At 40.7% G+C, this 22,315-nt stretch overlaps 1 protein-coding gene across 6 annotated transcripts in view; it reads left to right on the forward strand.

Moving 5' to 3' along the window:
• Positions 1-22,315, forward strand: part of CD109 (CD109 molecule) — a 172,801-nt gene that overhangs the window by 65,482 nt on the left and 85,004 nt on the right. For all 6 annotated transcript variants that reach the window (XR_006717338.1, XM_045498782.1, XM_045498781.1 and 3 more), the window contains one exon: positions 2,010-2,135. Coding sequence is in view for 5 of the 6 variants with exons in the window: in XM_045498782.1 (XP_045354738.1) it covers positions 2,010-2,135 (126 nt within the window). In the remaining variant the exon portion in view is untranslated. The remainder of the gene's footprint in view (positions 1-2,009; positions 2,136-22,315) is intronic.

Below are 22,315 nucleotides of genomic sequence, written 5' to 3' on the forward strand. Positions count from 1 at the left end.
GTCCATGGTGTATATGGCTGTCCTGTGTGCATCCTAGCAGGAGATGGTGACGTACAAATGCTGGGTTCTGCTGTGATGCCACCATGCATGGCCTGTTCGAATCCTGATGTGTAAAAACTTCTGGTGTTTCTACATTCTCTGTGTTTTCCGGTTGGTGACAGTTAGGCCTAGGTCTGAGGCAGGCTTGACAAACCAGAGGGATTATCTCATTCACTCCCAACTGTCCAGATCCTCCAGGTTCAAAGTCGTCAAAGACTTCATTTAGAGTTTCCTTTTTTTGTAGGGCCATGGTACCACCTGGGAGAAGCGTATACCCTCACCAAATAATGCATCAGCAGAGTATGAACATTCCTTTCCACTCAGTTTAAATAACACTGGGAATTATTATTATTATTTTTTATTTTTGTCAGGCTGACAGAAGAAAAAAGGTATTTTTTGTTTTCACCCACGCGTCATGCTGTGGCAGGTGCAGGAGAGCCAACAGCTGATTACAATGCCTGTCCTAGGAGTTTGCCAAGGAGGGTGACCTACTTAGTCTTGACTTGCTTTGGTCTTTGGTTTTAACAATTAGTTTCTGGCTTACTAGACTACTCCTAACTCAATTCTCAGCATTGTCCTTACCTCTGACTTTCACATCCTCCCCCACTTGGGGAGAGAGGTTTCTTCTGGCTTCCGTTAACTGGGCTGACCCACTACGTCTAGTCAAAGGATAGAGAATAACAATCAGGGAAAATATTTGATCCCTGCTCTCATGAGTTCACAGTCTAGCTGGGAACAAAAAACCCCATATAACCCATGAGTTCAGTAAACTCAAAAGGGGTAGTCCTCAAAAGGGGTAAACTCCAGATGTACTAGGGACTCTCCAGGAAGTGGCCATTTTGTCTGTTGGAAGCATTTATAGGAGGCAGGACACTGGAGCTTATTTCACCTATTGGACAGGAAGGGAGGGCATTCTGTGCAGCAATTGTAGAGGCTGAGAAGCATGGGCTTTTGGGAGTGAATTGCAAAGAAATCTGTATGTTTAGAGGAAGATGAGCATAGAAATATAGATGGAATCAGACTGCTAAGTTATGTCAACTATGTCAAGGAGTGTAGATCTCATTCTGTAGGCAAACAAAAGCTATCACCAGCTCATGGTCCACTGCTTGTCATATGTCAGGAACTGTACCAAGCATTTCCACCACTTTGCCTCAGTCTCAGATTTGTGTTTCAGATGGACAACGCTGTTGGCAGAGGGGAAGATGTATTTATTGGAGGGCAAGAGTGGAGGAGGGAGATTAGTCAAGTCAGAAAACAGGACATGGCAGCTGGATGTGAGGATTAGAGAGAGATTAAAGAGGTGGAGTTGACAGGGCTGGGAATGTGAAGGGAAGTCCGGGATGACTGCTGGATTCGCTTGGCTGAATGTGCATGACGGGATCATTGGGGAAGTCTAGGAAAACTGAAGTGTTTTTCCTGCACAACCCTGGCTAAACATGGCTATGATACATTTTGTTGGATTAAACGGTGTGTGAGTTCGAATCCTGAATTCATGGATTACTTACAGTTGAGTGTTTACCTAACCTCTCTGGGAATCTGTTTTCTGCTATAATGTGAGGACAGTCCTACCCTGAGGGAGAGTTGTGATGATTGAGTGATGTATGAGTGGTAATGATATGACAGAGTGCCTGACACGCAGTGGGCCCTGAATACATACACAAGGTCTGTTATCTCTAGGTTAACAATGACAGCACAGGTTTGGTGCTACACATGTCGTGTGTGTTCCATGTAGAGGGAAATATGGTGCCAAGAATTGGAAGGTAGAGCAGAATAAAGATGTTCTCAGGAGGGTATGAGAAAGGAAGAAATTCTGATTTGTCTTTTGTTTAGTAACATATGGCCAACATTTTACAAAACGTATCTCTGTGCCATATTTAGGATGTCCCTGGGAGTGCTGCATGGAGGGCATCATTCATAACACATGTATGCGGCAGTATTTATATAGTTAACATGTACGGTTTTTGTTGTAGGACCCCAAGTCCAATTTGATCCAACAGTGGTTGTCAGAACAAAGTGATCTTGGCATCGTTTCCAAAACTTTTCAATTATCTTCCCATCCAATACTTGGTGACTGGTCCATTCAAGTTCAAGTGAATGTGAGTATAAATATATTTTCAGGGGGAATGCTAAAGTGATTTAATTAGGTCAGGTGGGGAAATATCTCCAATGTCATTTATTCAATGAACAGAAAATTGTTAATCTGAACATCTAGATAATTTAAGGAGTGTATTTTGAATTTACTGTGTTTATCAATGGGTTAGCTTTCATTGTAATATGTTAGAGTTTTAGCCATTGTTGCCTTTTTCTGTAATACAATGTTTGAAGGTTAAAACATTTTGCATTTTTTAAATGTTTATTTATTTTTGAGAGACAGAGAGAGACAGAGCATGAGCAGGGGAGGGTCAGAGAGAGAGGGAGACACAGAATCTGAAGCAGACTCCAGGCTCTGAGCTGTTAACACAGAGCCAGACGTGGGGCTCGAACTCACAGAGTGCGAGATCATGACTTGAGCCGAAGTCGGATGCTCAACTGACTGAGCCACCCAGGCGCCACAAAACGTTTTGTGTTTAATGTAAAACTGATTAATGTTTATTTTACTTATTCAGTGCATACGTTGAGTATTTTAAAACTAACCTACAGATACATAGTTATAATTTAGCAAATTTTATGTCTCTGAATGACTCCTGATGAGATTGGACTAACCTACTTTATCATTGTTTTAAAACACACAGTGATTGGGGTGCCTGGGTGGCTATGCGGTTAAGTGTCTGACTTTGGCTCATATCATGATCTCACGTTTCATGCTTTGGAGCTCCGCATAGGTCTCTGTGCTGACAGCTCAGAGCCTGGAGCCTGCTTCAGGTTCTGTGTCTCCCTCTCTCTCTGCCCCTCCCCCACTTGTGCTTTCTCTGTGTCTCTCTCAAAAAACAAAACAAAACATTAAAACATACAAAAAAAAAAAAAAAAAGAAACAGTGATTTTAAACGACCACACCAATTTTCTGTTCCCCAAGTCCTCTTTCTCCCCAACTCCACTACCTACTTCCTTTGTTTGTTGCCAACCTTTGAAGCTCTGAGATCTCACAGGGCAGACTCATCTCTCTGCCTTAGGTTTTCTCCTGTGCATCCCTGTGTGATGTTTGAAGATTCATTGAATATTGTCCCATTTTTCTCTGGAGTTTATTAAAAAATATATAAATTTGTGAATAAGAGCTTTTTTTTTTTAAAAAAATTTTTTTAATGATTATTTATTTTTGAGACAGAGAGAGACAGAGCATGAACAGGGGAGGGGCAGAGAGAGAGGGAGACACAGAATCTGAAACAGGCTCCAGGCTCTGAGCTGTCAGCACAGAGCCCGATGTGGGGCTCGAACTCATGGACTGTGAGATCACGACCTGAGCCGAAGTTGGACACTTAACCGACCAAGCCACCCAGGCACCCCGAATAAGAGCTTTTAAAAATAGTTCTATTAAAAGAGCTGTTGACATTTTGGACAAAAATTTTTTGCTGTGGGCATGGTTGGGTACACTGTAGGATGTTTAGCAGGATCTTTAGCCTCAGCCCCTCAGATGCCAGGAGCAGCCCAAGTGTGCCAAACAGAATTGTCTACAGGCATTGTCACTCTCCACGGGGAAAAAATACCCTCTCCCTTCCCCACTGAGAACCACTTTATTAGAAGGAATAATCATTCATTAATATAAGACCTTAAGTGGGATAAGTGTACCAAAAAATTAAAAAAAATTTTCTCCTTTCTGCTTTTAGGAAGGGGTCACATCCTAAAAGCAGATCTAGTCTCTCTTAGCCAGCACATGGTTTTTGAGCATCCATGAAGAGTGCCTGCGGAGAGGGTGTGCTGCAGGGGTGAGACAGGCGGGCAGTGAGAAAGTGTAGAGGTGTGTATAGGGCTCAGGGAAGCCTGGAGGAGGTGGTGTTGAGCTCTAGGGGAGCCAGACATTTGTGCTTATGGAGGAAGAGGAGAGTCAGTGTTTGTGAGACTTCACAGAGAGAAGGCTGTGTGTAGACGTTGGGAAGATGGAAGAGAGCCTCACAGGTCTGGGGGTTTGGGAGAAGTTTGGTGTTACTGGCACATGTGGGGAATGATGGGAGTTGATGATTAGGACATATACTGTGAGTGTGAAGGAATTAGGGTTTTCTTAGTTCCCACCTTTGATTTCACTATAGAGTTCTCCAGGATCAGTTGTTTATCTATCCATCTGTCTGTCTTTCCATCTATCTGTCCCTGTATCAAATATGTGAGGGCGTATAGGGCAGTTGTGGAAATAAGGAGGTAAACATGCAAAATCTCTGTCCTCAATATCATTGTTGTGCTGACATGGATAATATAATAAAAGTTGAATAACGTAAGTGTGAATGGAAAACAAGGCAGTGTGACAGCAGAGGAGTCGTGAGGTGCTGAGTCAGTGAGGTCCATCAGGTGTTTTTTTTTTTTTTTTTTTAATTTTAAAATTTATTTTATTTTTTTAAGTTCTAAAAAATTTTATTTTTAAAAAAATTTTTTTTTTTTCAACGTTTATTTATTTTTGGGACAGAGAGAGACAGAGCATGAACGGGGGAGGGGCAGAGAGAGAGGGAGACACAGAATCGGAAACAAGGCTCCAGGCTCTGAGCCATCAGCCCAGAGCCCGACGCGGGGCTCGAACTCACGGACCGCGAGATCGTGACCTGGCTGAAGTCGGACGCTTAACCGACTGCGCCACCCAGGCGCCCCTATTTTTTTAATTTAAATTCAAGTTAGTTAACATATATAGTGTAATAATGATTTTAGGAATAGAAATGAGTGATTCATCACTTATACATAACACCCTGTGCTCATCCCAACAAGTGGCCTCCTTAATGCCCATCGCCCATTTAGCCCATCCCCCCACCCAACACCACACCAGGAACCCTCAGTTTATTCTCTGTATTTAAGAGTCTCTTATGGTTTGTCTTCCTTTCTTTTTTTTTTCTTATCTTATTTTTGCTTCCCTTCCCCTATGTTCATCTATTTTCTTTCTTAAATTCCACATAGGAGTGAAATCATATGATACTTGCCTTTCTCTGACTGACTTATTTTGCTTTGTATAATATACTCTAGTTCCATCCACATTGTTGCAAATGGCAAGATTTCATTCCTTTTCATCGCCAAGTAATCTTCCATTGTATCTATGTACCACATCTTCTTTATCTTCTTCATCAGTCTGTGACATTTGGGCTCTTTCCATACTTTGGCTATTGTTGATAGTTCTGCTATAAACATTGGGGTGCATGTGCCCCTTCGAATCAGCACTCCTATATCCTTTGGATAAATACCTAGTAGTGTAATTGCTGGGTTGTAGGGTAGTTCTATCAGTAATTTTTTGAGGAACTTCCATCTGTTTTCCAGAGTGGCCGCACCAGTTTGCATTCCCACCACCAGAGCAAAAGGGTTCCTCTCTCTCTGCACCCCTGCCAATATCTGTCGTTTCCTGAGTTGTTAATTTTAGCTGTTCTGACAAGTGTGAGGTGGTATCTCATTGTGGTTTGATTTGTATTTCCCTCATCAGGTACTTCTAAGGGTGCAGGGTGACTTGGACTAGCATGGGATAAAGAAGGTATATTGTAAGGATGAGTGCTGATGCTTTTGGGATCGTGTCTCATTCTGTCTCTCTGGCTGAGTCATTCTTCCCTCACTCTTCTGTCAACCTCTGTGGTGTTTCTAGTCCAAATCTGGACTGGTCGCATTGGCTCATCTGAATAACCATCATCTCAGAGTCCTTCAAGCAACCCTCTTTGTTGGTGGCTGTGGATGGACTTCCCTTGGGTCAGTGTCCACTGTTGGTCCATTCAGAAGCACTTCTGCACGGTGGCCAGGGACAATCTCAGCTGGGTGGCAGCCTCCAAGAGGTTAATTTGTTCAGTGAGTGGTGAACAGGATATGTACTAGAAGACAGAGGGTGATAGAATAGTGGAGAAAGACTTTTGGAAGATGTGAGATCATAAGTTGAAAATTAACAGGATTTCTCATGCAGTGGTTTGTGGACTGGATCTGTCATATTGATTTGGTCATATTGATTAGGAAAAGAAAGACAAGGAAAGGTAGGTGCTTAAAAAATTCAAATCATTTACAAGATTTGGCCTTTGCCCACCTTTTCAGCTTTGTTAAGTGCCACCCTTGTCCTTGAACAGCCTTGAATGGCCTAATCCCTGTAGACATCTCCATAGCACTCTGTGCTTCTCTTGGTTCATTCATGTCACTTTTAACTGGTGGCATCTAAGAGACTGTAGTCTTTTGGGGCTTGTTCACATCTGTATCTCTATGACTTAGCACGTGTTTCACACATGGGTATCAGTCAGTATTTATTAGATGAGTGTATTAAAGGTATTTAATAATCATTAGTATTGAAATACATATAATGTCTCCTTTTCCACATTCCATAAGGCATCTTTATCTTTTAGAAAAGACCAACATATTGATCAGGTACTTGGTGATACAGTGTTTTTTCCCCAAATTTTATTGAGGTACAATTGACAAAAGGATAGGTTACTTAAGTTTACAGTATGATTATTTGATATACATACACGTTGTGAAAGGATTCCTTCCAGGTTATATAATGTTAAGGCACACACTAAGGAAATCTAAGCACTTTTATTTAAAAAAAAAAAAGAAAAGAAAAGAAAAGAAAGAGAGTCCTTTAAGGGCCACCAGGGGTCAGTGTAATCAAAGAAATGTTATGGGAAGCAACCCGAGACCCTGTATTGGTCTCTGGTTTTTATCTTTCCTGGACTCCTGCACAACATTCAAAGATTGTTTATTGCTTATTATTGAACTCCTTTTTCTTTCAGCAGTGAATAATGACTGTGGTAGAAGTATATTTATTATTTAAATAGTCCACCACTGTACATTATATTTTTGTTTTTCTAAGGCAGTGACCATTCTCAGGATTAGATCTCAGGGAAGGGAAAACATTTCAGAAGAATGTTTTGAAATTCCATTTGTCTCTAGCAAAAATATGGAGTGATCTTAGTATTAGACTTATTGGAGCTTTGATTTGTAGTGACTGTAATCAGTGTGGCATTCTTTTTTTTTTTTAAGTGTTTATTTATTTTGAGAGAGAGAGAGAGAGAGAGGGAGAGAGGGAGGGGCAGAGAGAGAGGAAGAGAGAGAATCACAAGCAGTGTCCACGCTCAAGATAGAGCCCTACTCAGGGCTTGATCTCACAACCATGAGATCAGGACCTTGACTTGAGATCATGACCATGAGATAATGACTTGAGCCAATATCGAGTTGGATGCTTAACTGACTGAGCTACCCAGGTGTCCCAATTAGCAAGGCATTCTTAAATCACCCTTTATGCTAAGTCAGAAAAAGAATCCTTTAGGTAAAGCACACTTGGTGGGCTCCTTGGCAATTCTACAACCGTAACATGTACCTTTATAGAATAAGTGTGAACAAGTCATTTATTATATACTAACCTTTCTAGGTTACTACATTTCTTTTGACCTTCTGGTATTGCTTTTCACTTTCAGGATTTTTAATGATGACTAATTATTTTGATTTCATAAAATTTCTAGGTTTTTATTCTTTTTTTTTATCTCTTTATTGTGCAGTATATAATGGTAGAACACACACAGTAAGTTCTCTGTATATTCACAGACATGCACTTTTTACAATGATAGTTTATTTATTTATTTAAAGTATTTATTTATTTTGAGAAAGAGAGAGAGAGAGAGTGAGCATGAGCAGGGGAGGGGCAGAGAGAGAGAGAGAGAGAGAGAGAGAGAGGAGAGAATCCCAAGTAGGCTCTGCACTGTCAGCACAGAGCCAGATGTGGGGCTCGATCACAAACCTTAAGATCATGACCTGTACCAAAATCCAGAGTTGGACGCTTAACTGACTGAGCCACCCAGGTGCCCCTATTATGCTAGTTTAATTACATTGCAAAGCAACTCTTGATAATAACTTTTAAGCTCTTTAAAAAAATTTTTTTTAATGTTTATTTATTTTTGAGAGAGACAGACAGAGTGCAAGCTGGGGAGGGGTAGAGACACAGAATCCGAAGCAGGCTCCAGGCTCTGACCTGTCAGTGCAGAGCCCGACATGGAGCTTGAACTCATGGACTGTGAGATCATGATCTGAGCTGAAGTCGGACGCTTAACAGAATGAGCCACCCAGGTGCCCCTAAGCTCTTTTAAAGTTAGGAAATTTAGTAAGACACTGATTTTTTTTTTTTTTTTTTTTAACGTGTGCTACTTATGCATGTACTTAATTTGTGTACCTGCCTGGAATGTGAATGGTTCTTTGCTGTGCTGGGGACTGTGCTTCTTCTCTTGAGAAGAATCACTATCCCTTTTTCCTTTAGTAGCACCTCCCCTACCCCAACATTTCTGTCTTAACTTCCAGGAGCACCGCATCCTCCTCTTAGAGGGTAGAGGTTTATTTTAGCTGTATTGCCTCTTCATAGAAGTGTGTTTTACAGAGTTGCTATGTTTCAGGTACATTAAAGGACAACTGGGGAGATGTGCTCCAGTTTAATAATCATCTTACAAATACACCTTGGGCAGATAACTTGTGAATGTTAAACACTGCTTATATTTTCATTGTTTTGCAGTACTTCTCTAGGTGCCTTATCTTTCTAGGTATCTAACTCTTGACTGGTATCCTTGGCTCTCCCAAATAGTTGCAGTTTTGGTTTTCATTATTTTTAAAGTAGACTCAACACCCAACGTGGGGCTCAGACTTATGATTGTGAGATCAAGAGTCTCATGCTCTATTGACTGAGCCTTTCCTTTTTTTTTAAATTGTGGTAAAATATACATGAAATTTACTATCTTAACTTTCGAGTGTATGGTTTAGTGGTATTAAATATACTCACATTGTTGTCCAGCCATCACTGCCATCCATCTCCTGAACTCTTTACATCTTGCAGAACTGAAACTGTTGACCCACGAAACACTAACTTCCCATTCCTCCTCTTTTCCAGCCAGGGGCAACCACCATCCTACTTTCTGTCCCTATGAACTTGACTACTCTAAGTACTTCATATAGGTGGGGCCATATAGTATTTGGTTTTTTTGTTTGTTTTTGTTTTTTGTGACTGGCTTATTTCACCTAGCATAATATCCTCAAGGTTTATCCATATGGCAGCATGTGTCTGAATTTCATTCCTTTTTAAGGCTGAAAAATATTCCATTGCATGTATAACCAGGTTTCATTACAAATGATCTTTCATCTATGATTTAAAAATTATATTCCAGGTTTAGAGGTTCTTTAAAACCTTTTTTTTTTAATTTGAGATAGAGATAAAGAGAGAGAGAATGAGAGAGAGAGAGACAGCAAGGGGAGGGGCAGCAGGAGAGAGAGAGAGAGAGAGAGAGAGAGAGAGAGAGAGAGACTCAAGCAGGATCCATGCTCAGTGTGGAGCCCGACACAGGGCTTGATTCCACAACTCAGGGATCATGACCTGAGCCGAAATTAAGAGTTGGACACTCAACCAGCTGAGCCACCCAGGAGTCCCTAAAAGTTGTTGAAAAGAATGGCTTGTGTTGGTGTCTGAACACCAGGCTCCTGGAGCCAGGAGGGACCTGGCCATACCAGCCCTTTCCCTGGGGGTAGCCCACAGTCTTCAGTTGCAGGACTCTGGGTGACCCAAGAATTGGCACTCCTTTTTCTCTGAGAACCTGAAGGAAGAGCCTGAGTCACAGAGAAATCCTGCTCAGTTGATAATTGTAGCTCTTACCCTTTTTCTGCAGCGACAGATGGAAGCCTGTGTTCCCTTCTAGAGGAGCTCATGCAGCTAAGTTGAGCATGTGAAGTTCCACTTGCTAGAACTTACCAGTGTTCTCAAACAGCAGTGTGCCTAAGAGTCAACTGACTGGGGAGCTTGTTTAAGATGCAGAGTTCAGGCCCTACCCCCAGATCCCAAGTCAGTATTGCTGGCACAGGACCTAAGCATTTGCATTTTAAATGAACACTCTGGGAAATTCCGTTGTTTTTCTGGACCACATCTTGAGAAATGCTGATTGATGTCCACAGTCAGGAGTCTTTACTTTCTATCTATTCTGCTGAGAGACAGTGTTGGGTAGTATAAAAGATGTAGAACAGGAGATGGACCCCCAATTCATTCTTTAATTCTCTAGTGGTGAGACTCTGGGCTGTTTACTTTGACTCTCTAGGTAAGTAGCTCTATGGAGCTCTCTGGTACCCTAGCTTACTATAGCAAATTTTGGGGGAAAATCTGTATTTTTACAACAGCTTCTCTGGTGATTTAGATGCACAGCCAGCGTGGGAACCACTGAACTAGGTAATCATGTGGTTTCTTCTAGTTGTAAGCGACTGTGGTTCTCAGCTCTTGTCTCACTCTGAAGCAGTGTTAGGGTGGGGACAAGTAATTGAAGGTAGAGAAGTCAACTCAGTAGTCCCAAGACTTGAAATCAGTCCTTTGGAACCCTGTCTGATACATGTGGGTGTCAAGTTATTATGCAAATCAGAAGCAGTCTGCAACAAATTGTTCCTTTGTTTATAGCAGTTTCATGTATTTTCTTTCAAGTTAATTATTGTGGAAAGGTTAGTAAGGATTGCTAGCATCTCATGGCTTTTTATAGCCTTTTAGACTGCTCCTTATCTTTCTGGCCTTGCTGCCTAGCTATGGCCTGGGTCAGTTTCCTTCTGCTGGAGCTATTTGTCCTTTGCAAAGGAGCACATCTTTGTTTGGACAGTTCCTGTCCTTGAAGCTCTCTGCAAGTAGCATCTGGTAACCCTTCCCCTGGCTTGTGATGACAGCTTAACAGAAAGCATGGAGCAAACTGTGACAGGTCAGAAAACAGTGGCATACTCTCTGGAATGTAGATGTAGCTTCCAGAATACTTTTGCTAGCCTCTGCTTAAAGGAAGCCTGCTTTTTTTGGGAAAGACTTCAAGTTCTTACTTCCATGTGCTGGGAGAGAGGGGAGGGGAGTTGGTTTTAAAATTCTGATTTCTTACAGCGGCAACTGGCAGGTCAACACTTCATTCTCCGTTCTTCCACGGGTCCTTATACACACCTTTACTACAGCACTTACTGATCAGAGCAGTTGTTTCCTTTTTTTTTTTTTTTTTTATTGCGGCAAGATATAAATAACATAAAATTTACAATTGTAGCCATTTTTAAGTATGTAGTTCAGTGGCATCAAGTACATTTACATCCATCACCACCATCAATTTTCAGAATTTGTTTCATCTTTCCAACCTTGTCAGTGTAGTTAAAAAAAGTTTTTTTTCAAGGTGTATTTATTTTTGAGAGACAGAGACAGAGTGTGAGCGGGGAAGGGGCAGAGCAGGAGGGAGACACAGATCCGATGCAGGCTCCAGGGTCTGAGCTGTCAGCACAGAGCCCGATGTGGGGCTTGAACCTACAAGCCGTGAGAGCATGACCTGAGCTGAAGTCGGACGCTCAACAGACTGAGCCATCCAGGGCGCCCCAGTGTAGTTTTTTTTTTAAATGTCTATTTTTTTGAGAGAGAGAGAGAGCATGAGCAGGGGAGGGGCAGAGAGAGAGAGGGGGACAGAGGATCAGAAGCGGGCTCTGTGCTGACAGCAGCGAGCCTGATGTGAGACTTGAACTCAAGAACCGTGAATTCATGACCTGAGCCGAAGTTGGACACTCAACCGACTGAGCCACCATTCTAGTTTTAAAAAATATGACTGCCTTATTTAGTAGACTGTGAGTTGCTTAAAGACAGGAATTCTATTTTCATTAATGTTCATATTTATTCTGGCTAATAAAGTATTTGATCTGTTGTAGGAACTCATTCATGCATGTGGGATGAAAGAATAAGTGAATGAACAGTTTCTTCTAGACTATTGCTATTAATTATTATCCTCTGTGGTATTCTTTGACTTAGAGTTCTAGTCTTCCATATACTACCAAACTTAGAAGAAATATGTTCATGTATTTGCATTTTGAGAATATGTTTAGTTGCTGTATTTGAGGCACCTGTGAGCCAGTGGAAAACAGGCCTTTTGGATTAATGTTCTGGACTTTCTGATTCTGAAAATTAAAAAAGGTTTCAGTCAAGAACTGAATATCCTAGCCTCTTATAAACTTCTGTAGTGAGCTGTTTGATCTGCTATTGTCATTCCTTTGGTGGTATGCATTTTGATTTCTGGACCCCAACCTAATTTTTTTTGAGGAGTTCCTTGTCTTGTTCTTTCCCTCCAAAAGCCACCCCAGGAGTGCCCTTCTTTTCAAGGGTGTTTTACCTGCTGTCCTCTTCAGGTACAGCTTAATGGCATCAGGCAGAAACTCTGGGTCAGGTATTAGCATATCAGTGAAATGGAGGGTGCTAGAAAGCCATCAGCACATAGCAAGGTTACCCCGTTCCACCTCCTCATTTTATGGAAGAAGAGTTGGAGAGAAGTAATGTGACCTGGTTAGGCTCACGCAGTGTTATGGTAGGGTCAGAGCTAGAAGCTAGATTTCCTGACACTTTCAGCTGAATAACATTAAATTATTTAGTATGTACTGTAATTGCTGTTTTTTTTTTTTTTTTCAACGTTTATTTATTTTTGGGACAGAGAGAGACAGAGCATGAACGGGGGAGGGGCAGAGAGAGAGGGAGACACAGAATCGGAAGCAGGCTCCAGGCTCTGAGCCATCAGCCCAGAGCCCGACGCGGGGCTCGAACTCGCGGACCGCAAGATCATGACCTGGCTGAAGTCGGACGCCTAACCGACTGCGCCACCCAGGCGCCCCTGTAATTGCTGTTTAAAGATAGTCATGTTTTTGGTTGAGTTTAGACGTCAACAGATCTTGCTGTATACATTGGTGGAGAAGATGCCCACATCTATGACATGATTTGAGGGTGCCAGACAATCACTCCTTCACACATTAGATTGTTTCCTTGTTTTATATTTGGCTTTTAAAGTTTTTGTTTTAATTCCAGTTAGTTAACATACAGTGTTATATTAGGTTCAGGTGTATAATATAGTGATTCAACAGTGCTATACATTGCCTGGTGCTCATCACAGCAAGTGCACGCCTTAATCCCTCTCACCTATTTCACCCATCCCCCCACCCACTTCCCCTCTGGTAAGAGTCTGTTTCTTGGTTTGTCTCTTTCTCTTTTTTTTTTCTTTCCGCTCGTTTGTTTTGTTTCTTAAATTCCACGTATGGTATTTGTCTTTCTCTGACTGACTTACTTTGCTTAGCATTATACTCCCTAACTCCGTCCATGTTGTTGCAAATGGCAAGATTTCATTCTTTTTTTTTTTTTTTTTTTAATTTTTTTTTTCAACGTTTATTTATTTTGGGGACAGAGAGAGACAGAGCATGAACGGGGGAGGGGCAGAGAGAGAGGGAGACACAGAATCGGAAACAGGCTCCAGGCTCTGAGCCATCAGCCCAGAGCCTGACGCGGGGCTCGAACTCACGGACCGCGAGATCGTGACCTGGCTGAAGTCGGACGCTTAACCGACTGCGCCACCCAGGCGCCCCGATTTCATTCTTTTTTTATGGCTGAGTGACATTACAATATATTTATATACCACATCTTCTTTATCCATTTATCAAGTGATGAACACTTAGGCTGCTTCCATAGTTTGGCTATTGTAAATAATGCTACTATAAATATCAGGGTGCATGTGACCCCTTGAATACCAAAGTATTCTTTGGGTAAATGCCTAGTAGTGCAATTGCTGGATCATAGGGTAGTTCTGTTTTAAACTTTTTGAGGAACCTCCATATTGTTTTGCACAGTGGCTGCATCAGTTTGCGTTCCATCAACAGTGCATGAGTTTTCCTTTTTCTCCACCCTTGCCAACACCTGTTGTTTCTTGTGTTGTTGAATTTAGCCATTTTGACAAGTGTGAGGTGATATCTCATTATAACTTTGATTTGCATTTCCCTGATGGTAAGTGATGAATATCTTTTCATCTGTTCTTCTCTTCATCTGTTTCATCTCTTCATCTGTTCACCTGTTCTTCTGCCTACTTTTTAAAATTGGATTATTTGTTTTTTGGGTGTTGAGTCTGGTAAGTTCTTTATAGATTTTAGACACTAACCCTTTATCAGATATGTCATTTGCAAATATCTTCTCCCATCCTGTAGGCTGCCTTTCAGTTTTGTTGATTGTTTCCTCTGCTTTGCAGAAGCTTTTTATTTTGATGTAGTCCCAATAGTTTATTTTTGTTTTTGTATCCCTTGCCTCAGGAGATATATCTAGAAAGAAGTTGCTATGGTCGATGTCAAAGAGGTTAGGCTGAGAACAAAGATGTTCTCTTCTAGGATTTTTTTGGTTTCAGGTCTCACATTGAGGTCTTTAATCAACTTTGAATTTATTTTTGTATATGATGTAAGAAAGTGGTCTAGTTTCATTTTTTGCATGTTGCTGTCCAGGTTTCCCAACACCATTTGTTGAAAAGATTATCTTTTTCCATTGGATATTCTTTCTTGCTTTGTTGAAGATTAATTGACCATGTAGTTGTGGGTTTATTTCTGGGTTTTCTATTCTTTCTGTGGATCTGTGTCTGTTTCTATGTCAGTACCATATTGGTTTGATTACTACAGCTTTGCAATGTAATTTGAAGTCTGGAATTGTGATGCCTCCAACTTTGCTTTGCTTTGGCTATTTGGGGTCTTTTGTGGTTTCATGCAAACTTTAGGATTGTTTTTCTAGCTTGGTGAAAAATCCTGTTGCTACTTTGATAGTAATTGCATTAAATGTGTAGATTCCTTTGGGTAGTATAGACGTTTTAACAATATTTGTTCTTCTAGTCCATGAGGTTGGGATGTGTTTCCATTTCTTTGTCTGATAAGTTCTTCAGTGTTTTATGGTTTTCAGAATACAGGTCTTTCACCTCTTTGGTTAGGTTTATTACTAGGTATCTTATTGCCTTTGGAGCAGTTGTAAATGGGATTAGTTTCTTTTTCTACTGCTTCATTATTGGTGTATAGAAATGCAACAGATCCTGTACATTGATTTTGTATCCTGTGATTTTACTGAATTTATTAGTTCTAGCAGTTTTTTTTGTGGAGTCTTTCAGGTTTTCTATATATAGTATTATGTTATCTGCAAATAGTGAAAGTTTTACTTCTTCCTTGCCAATTTGGGTGCTTTCTATTTCTTTTTGTTGTCTGATTGATATGGTTAGGACTTCCAGGACTATGTTGAACAAACGTGGTGAGAGTGGACATCCTTGGCTTGTTCCTGACCTTGGGGAAAAGCTCCAGTATTTTCCCATTAAGGATGATGTTATATTTTTCATATATATGGCCTTTATTATGTTGAGGTATGCTCCCTCTAAATCTACTTTTATTACGAATGTATGTTGTACTTTGTCAAATGCTTTTTATGCATGTATTGAAATGATCTTATAGTTCTTATCCTTTCTCTTATTGATGTGCTATATCATGTTAATTGTTTTGCAAATATTGAACCACTCTTGCAACTCAGGAATAAATCCCACTTGATCGTGGGGCATGATTTTTTTTAATGTATTATTGAATTTAGTTTGCTAGTATTTTGTTGAGGATTTTTGCGTCTATGTTCATCAGAGATATTGGCCTGTAATTCTCTTTTTTAGTGGTGCCTTTATCTGGTTTTGGTATCAGGGTAATGCTGGCCTCATAGAATGAATTTGGGTTTTCCTTCGTTTTCTGTTTTTTGGAATGGTTTGGGAAGAATAGGTATTAACTCTTATTTAAATATTTGGTAGAATTTGCCTGTAAAGCCTTTTGACTTTTGTTTTTTGGGAGGGTTTTTTTTTTTTTTTTTGGAGTTTTTTGATTACTGATTCAATTTCTTTGCTGGTTATTGGTCTGTTCAAATTTTATATTTCTTCCTGTCTCAGTTTTGGTAGGTTATAGGTTCCTAGGAACTTATCTATTTCTTCTAGGTTGTCTAATTTGTTGGCATTTAGTTTTTCATAATACCCCTTATAATTGTTTGTATTTCTGTGGTGTTGATTGTTACTTCTCCTCTCTCATCTGTGAATTTATTTATTTGAGTTTCACATTGGGTTGTTTTCAACGTGTATCACATTCTGACCACAACAGCCATGGCTTTAGACTGAAGATTTTGAGTGCTGGAGACTCATGTTATAGCATACAGGCTATCTGGTAGGGGAAATAGGCTAACATTCATTAATATATTAGTAAGGATTACTTTGCTGTAACCCTAGCAGACTATATAATCTTGGTGATATAAGACATAGAGGATTAATTTTTGAAGAACTTTTTATTTTGAAGTAGATTCACAGAAAGTTGTGAAGATAGTATGGAGAGGTCCTGCGTACCCTTTACACAGTATACTAAATGGTTTTATCTTGCATTATTCTAGTACAACCTCAAAAACAGGAACTTGACATTGGTATGATGTGTGTATATAGTTCTATAAGATGCTCAGTTTTCAATGGCATAGAGGGAGTTTTGGAAAGTTACAGCTCTTTGGACTCTGCTGGTGACAGCCCTGGGTCCCAGGTGGGACACTAAAATGAGTACTGTGTCCCTGGGTAGAGTGAGAAAAGAAGAAATGAGCAAGAAATGGAATTATTTTGCTTCAAGGGTAACTTTCCCATTCAATACAGAGTTGTAGCTATGCTTCTCCTTTTTCCTCTTGCTTGAGATAGGTGCCCAAGAAAGGTGGCCATGTGGCATATCTTTAAAAACTTTTATTCTTTTTACTTTCAGTAGGAACAGAGAGGGTTAAATGAATGTGCGTGCGTGCGTGCACACGCGTGTGTGTGTGTTTTAAAGAGAGTATGCTTCTAGTTAGCACTTTTCTGGTAAGGAAACCAGCTTGTCTCTTGTACAGCATAATATATTTGTACTGCAAATGGAGAAACTTTTTAGGAGCATGCATGTGCCTGTGGCATTGGGTGTCTGGTCCACCATCCTTCTAACTGGAGTCTTATATGGTCTATGTCTTGGTTATTCATTAGATCCATTTTCCCCAAGTCCTAGTACTATGAGTAACTATCAGGTATAGAACAAATTATGTTCATCTTTAGTTTAGTTACAGTCTTTTAAAAAACTTAAAAAAATGTTTAATTTTGAGAGAGAGAGAGAGCCAGAAAGAGAGAGTGCGTGAGTGGGGGGAGGGGCAGAGAGAGAAAGAGACAGTATCCAAAGCAGGCTCTGTCTGAGCTGTCAGCACAGAGTCTGCCCTGGGGCTCGAACACATAAACTGTGAGGTCATGACCTGAGCTGAAGTCAGATTCTGAGCCACCCTAGTTAATAGTCTTGATGAGTACCAGAATATTTGTAATTCTTTCTAAAATGAGAGAATGGATTGAGGAAAATGCTGTCTGATGGGGGAGATTCTGGTCTCTCCCTTCTCACTCTCAGTAGATAATCTTTCTTTCTACTTCATAAAAAACAGAAGTTATCAGATAGGAATTTCTTTAAACTGCTCTGCCAGATTTACATGTCTACCTGTGTGTGTACCCATCTCATGGTCGTCCTCTTCTTTTACAGAAAGATGTAATTCTTCATATCTAAGACCAAAACCTCAACCTCTTCCCTGGTTTCTGCCTTCTACTTTCTCAGAAACCTTACAATGTTAATTATCTCTTCTTTCTCCTGAATCTTCAACCTGGATCTCTCTCTCCTGGATCTTTCCACAAAATCTAGTATGTTCAAGTCTCTCACAGGATTAAGGAGAGAGGGAGAGGGGGAGGAGGAGCGAAAGGGAGGGGGGACGGGGAGGGGGGGAGGAAGAGAGAGACACAGACAGAGAGACAGGCAGACACTGAACTCTGACCCTAGTTTCCTTGCCAGTAACTACTTTTTTTTCTTTCCCATTCTAGCCAATTTTTTTTTTTTAAGTTGTCTCATCTCTGTACCTCCCACTTCCTCCCCTCACTCCAATTTGGTACTTAAGTTTCTTTCTACTAGTTTGCTAGCCTGGGTTCTTCTCCTTGTCTTCTTTTGTCATGTATTCTTTCATACATATGGGGATATTGTAGAGTTTGGCTTTAAATTTCTTTCGTTTCTCACTCTAGACAAGTTAATTAATAGATATGGTTGCATTTTCCATCTATACACTAATGACTTTCAAATTTGTCTGAGAGAACCCAGAGCTCTGTGTTGCAGACCTTTATAACCATCTGCCTACTTAACATCTCTGCTTGGATGTTTTAAAGGCATCCTGAAGTCCTCGTATCCAGTGTCATTCTTATAATCATCGCTCACCACACCTGGCTGTTTTCCAGCATTCTTTATCTTACTGAATTACTCCATTTCCATCCAGTTATTCAAGCTGGTACCCTTAGAGTTTCCTTGACATTTCATCTCTCCTACCATCCTTATCCAGACCTTCACCAGTTCCCACAGATTGTACCCTTAAATATATTTCAAATCCATCTACTTTTACTTCTCTTTATTTTCACCTCTGCCTTTTTTGTCCAAGCCACCATCATATTTTCCCTAGATATTTACAGTTTCTCTTAATGCATCTCCCTACATTTACTTTTTTCCTCTTGTAATCAGTTCCTTACATAGCAGTGAAAGTAATCTAAACGTTAAATTGGATCATGTTATTTCTCAGCTTAAAACTCTCCAAAGGCTTTCCATTGCCCTCAGAATAAAATTCATATGTTTTACCATGGCCTACACAAGGCCTTGCCTGATCTGACTACTTTTCCAGCCTCATCTTCAAGTTTCATAATTCCCTATGAATTTAATTCACAACTTTTATCATTGTCTGTAATTATATATTTATGTGTATGATTATTTGATAAATATATTTCTTTTCACCAAATTAAAAACCCTATCCTGGGAAGGTGTCCGTCCATCACTTAGCACAATGCTGGCACTTAGGTTCAATAATTCTCTGTTGAAGGATGGATGAATGAAAGCATTTGTTTTGTTTGGGCTGTAGTTTTGTTAGTTCTGATTCAGTAACTGGGGGTGGGACCTGGGCATCTCTGTTTATTGAATCTACCACAGTTGATCCCGATGCCTGGCTTGAAAACTCCAAGAGAAATATGTTGCAACGACACTTTAGGCCACAGATGTTTAGACTCTAAACAGGAAAGGAAAGGACAATGTGAATGTTAACAAACATTTCCGTTCTTTTGCACATCTATCATTTCTCCAAGTAGGTCAATATACATCTACTGAGACTTTTATGGATGATACTTTCATTGTGATTTCTTGTTAATTTTTAAGTTATTTGCTAATTTTACGGTAAAAATGAAAGAGGAAAAAGATAAGATGTTAAACAATTATTGTTCTGTGGGAAAAAGATAGATGTTACACAATTATTGTTCTGTAGGTATTAGGCTTAAGCATAGGAGAATTAGTAGGAATCTGAATGAAACTAAAAATATAGAATTTTCTTAATGTACATTAGGTGGGAAGAAATACCAGTCAGTAAACATCCAAAGATGGTAAGACACAAAACCTACTTTCAAGGAGCTTACAGTCAGGGAAGACTTCATGTAATAATTGGAAAGAGCACTAGGTTGGGAGTTACATGACGTGGGGCCTCATGCTGTGGTCAAGGGACTGTGGACAAGTTCTTTCAGCTCTGGATCTGTTTTCCTCAGCTCTAAAATAAGGAGCTTGGGTCAGAGGACTTGTAAGCCTCGTCACATCTTTAAAAATTCCATGCTTCAACTAGATGGAGGTGGAGGGCACTGTAGGACTCAGATGGGGACCGTGGGGGAGAGGTGGAACGAGGTGTGGAGCTAGGTGACAGCAGTAAGGTTGGGAGCAAGCACTTTCCTGGAGTGGAGGCCCTGCAGAGAGTAATAGTTAAAGAGAATGTTGGAAGAGTTTGTGGGTCAAGCTATTGAACATATTGGATATTAGGCTAATGTTTTAGATTTTATTTTATTTATTTTATTAAAAAATTTTTTTTTCAATATTTGTTTATTTTTGAGACAGAGAGAGACAGAGCATGAACGGGGGAGGGGCAGAGAGAGAGGGAGACACAGAATCGGAAACAGGCTCCAGGCTCTGAGCCATCAGCCCAGAGCCCGACGCGGGGCTCGAACTCACAGACCGCGAGATCATGACCTGAGCTGAAGTCGGATGCCCAACCGACCAAGCTACCCAGGCGCCCCTAGATTTTATTTTGTAGACAGTGGGGGCCTCTAAAAACTTTTATTTTACTTTGAATGTTAATGATATAAATTTCATATAAGACTTCGGAGGACAAAGAAAGCAAAAATTTTATGTGAATGAGTTTCTTATTATAAAAGATATAAAAATTACACTTTTGTTATTTTTCTCTGATTATAAAAGTAACGCATGCCCAATGTAAAAACACCAAAACGTTATTCAGTAGAAAGAATGACATGTTGTCACGATAAACCTCTGAAAAAAACAACAAAAAATGTTGTTGATATTTGTTGTCTTGTTGATTTTTGTAGTGTGACATGATTACAGTAGTATTTTAGGAAGATCATAGCATGTGAGGTGATTGAAAGGAGAGGAACTGGGGCGCCTGGGTGGCGCAGTCGGTTAAGCGTCCGACTTCAGCCAGGTCACGATCTCGCGGTCCGTGAGTTCGAGCCCCGCGTCGGGCTCTGGGCTGATGGCTCAGAGCCTGGAGCCTGTTTCCGATTCTGTGTCTCCCTCTCTCTCTGCCCCTCCCCCGTTCATGCTCTGTCTCTCTCTGTCCCAAAAATAAATAAACGTTGAAAAAAAAAAATTAAAAAAAAAAAAAAAAAAGAAAGGAGAGGAACTGAAGTCAGGGAGATGCCAGAGGGTCAGTATCATTGCCTGGCAAGTACAGCCTACCTTCTGTGTTAGGTTATAACAGTCTAGTCTGAAGGTAATAGGAGATTGCTTTAGGGGAGCAGCACAAACTAAAGAGGAATCGGTGAATTCAAGAGACACTTTAAAGGAAGATTCATCAGGTTTAGGGACTGATTAGATCAGATTGTGAAAAGGAGAAAGAAATTTTAGATGTTATCTCTCTATCTCTCTATCTATCTATTTAAAATGAGAGAGAGAGCAAGATAGTGCGAGTGGGGGATGGGGCAGAGAGGGGGGAGAGAGAGAATCTCAAGCAGGCTCTGTGTGGAGTGTGGATCCCGCAACCCTGGGATCATGACCTGAGCTGAAATCAAGAGTCGGACACTCAACCTACTGAGCTGCCCAAGTGCCCCAAAAGGTGTTAAATTAATTAAAGAAGGAGGTCATTAGACTGATGTGGCTGTATTGCCATGGCTGACTACTTATGCAAACCAAAATCTAAGTCTGTGAATGCCCCCAAGGTTACAAAATCAAAATGCTAAGGGTAACCAGTCACAAACAGCCAACTAAGGCTTTAAGTTATAGCCAATCAATAATTTCCTTACTTTGCTTCTGCCTTTTCTCTCTAAAAGTTTCTCCCTGAGCTCCTGTTGGTGGAGCATGCCTAACCAATTGCTGGTCAGCACTGCCCAATTCCAATCGAATTCTGTTCACATAAACTCTTAAGATAATTTTATTTTATTTTATTTATTTTATTTTATTTATTTTATTTTACTTTATTTTATTTTAGAGAGAGAGGGAGAGGGAGTGGGGTGTGAGCTTGAGCAAGGGAAGGGCAGAAGGGGGGAGAGAGAGAGAGAGAGAGAGAGAGAGAATCTCAAGCAGGCTCCGGGCCCAATTTGAGTCTCATCCCGTGACCCTGGGATCATGACCTGAGCTGAAACCAAGAGTCGGACACTCAACTGACTCAGGCACCCAGGTACCCCAAACTCTTAAAATTTTTAATGTGCTTCAGTTTACCTTTTAACAGAGGTGACCCTGGCATTTTAAGTGTGGGCTCTGGGAGAAATTCGCCCATTACAGGGGAATTTGGGGCTGGAAACTTGGTTTAGGGAAGAGAGATGGGCAGGCTGATCAGAGGGAAATCACTACATTCAGCAGCTAAGCAGGGGAGCCGCCCAAAGCAACAGAGAATGAACAGCCAGGTTTGGAATGAGAGAACCAAGAAAGTACAGGCACAGAGCAGAGCAGAAGGGATTCAGAGAGGGTGGCTACAGCATTAGGTGCTGCGGAAGTCTCCAGGAGAACCAGGCCTGAGAGAGACTCCACAGGCAATTAGCAGAGACAAGGAGCCACCGCTTACTGAGTGCCCTTCCATGCCAGTGACATGGTAGTGGTGGAATCTGGGTGACAGAGGCAATAAAGAGTATAGACAGCTCATTTGAATCTTTTGTTTCTGAGAAGGAGAACATTAATATAGTATGTTGTGGGTACAGCAGCAAAAACACCATATAATTTCATTCCTATTATGGATTAAGGAGACATTTGTAGATCTGTCGAGAACTCTAACCATAACTGTTTCAGTGGGAAATCTTATGAGTCAGAATTGTCGATACCC

The sequence above is a fragment of the Leopardus geoffroyi genome, chromosome B2, assembly GCF_018350155.1.
Source record: "Leopardus geoffroyi isolate Oge1 chromosome B2, O.geoffroyi_Oge1_pat1.0, whole genome shotgun sequence".
In the NCBI taxonomy this organism is placed as follows: Eukaryota; Metazoa; Chordata; class Mammalia; order Carnivora; family Felidae; genus Leopardus; species Leopardus geoffroyi.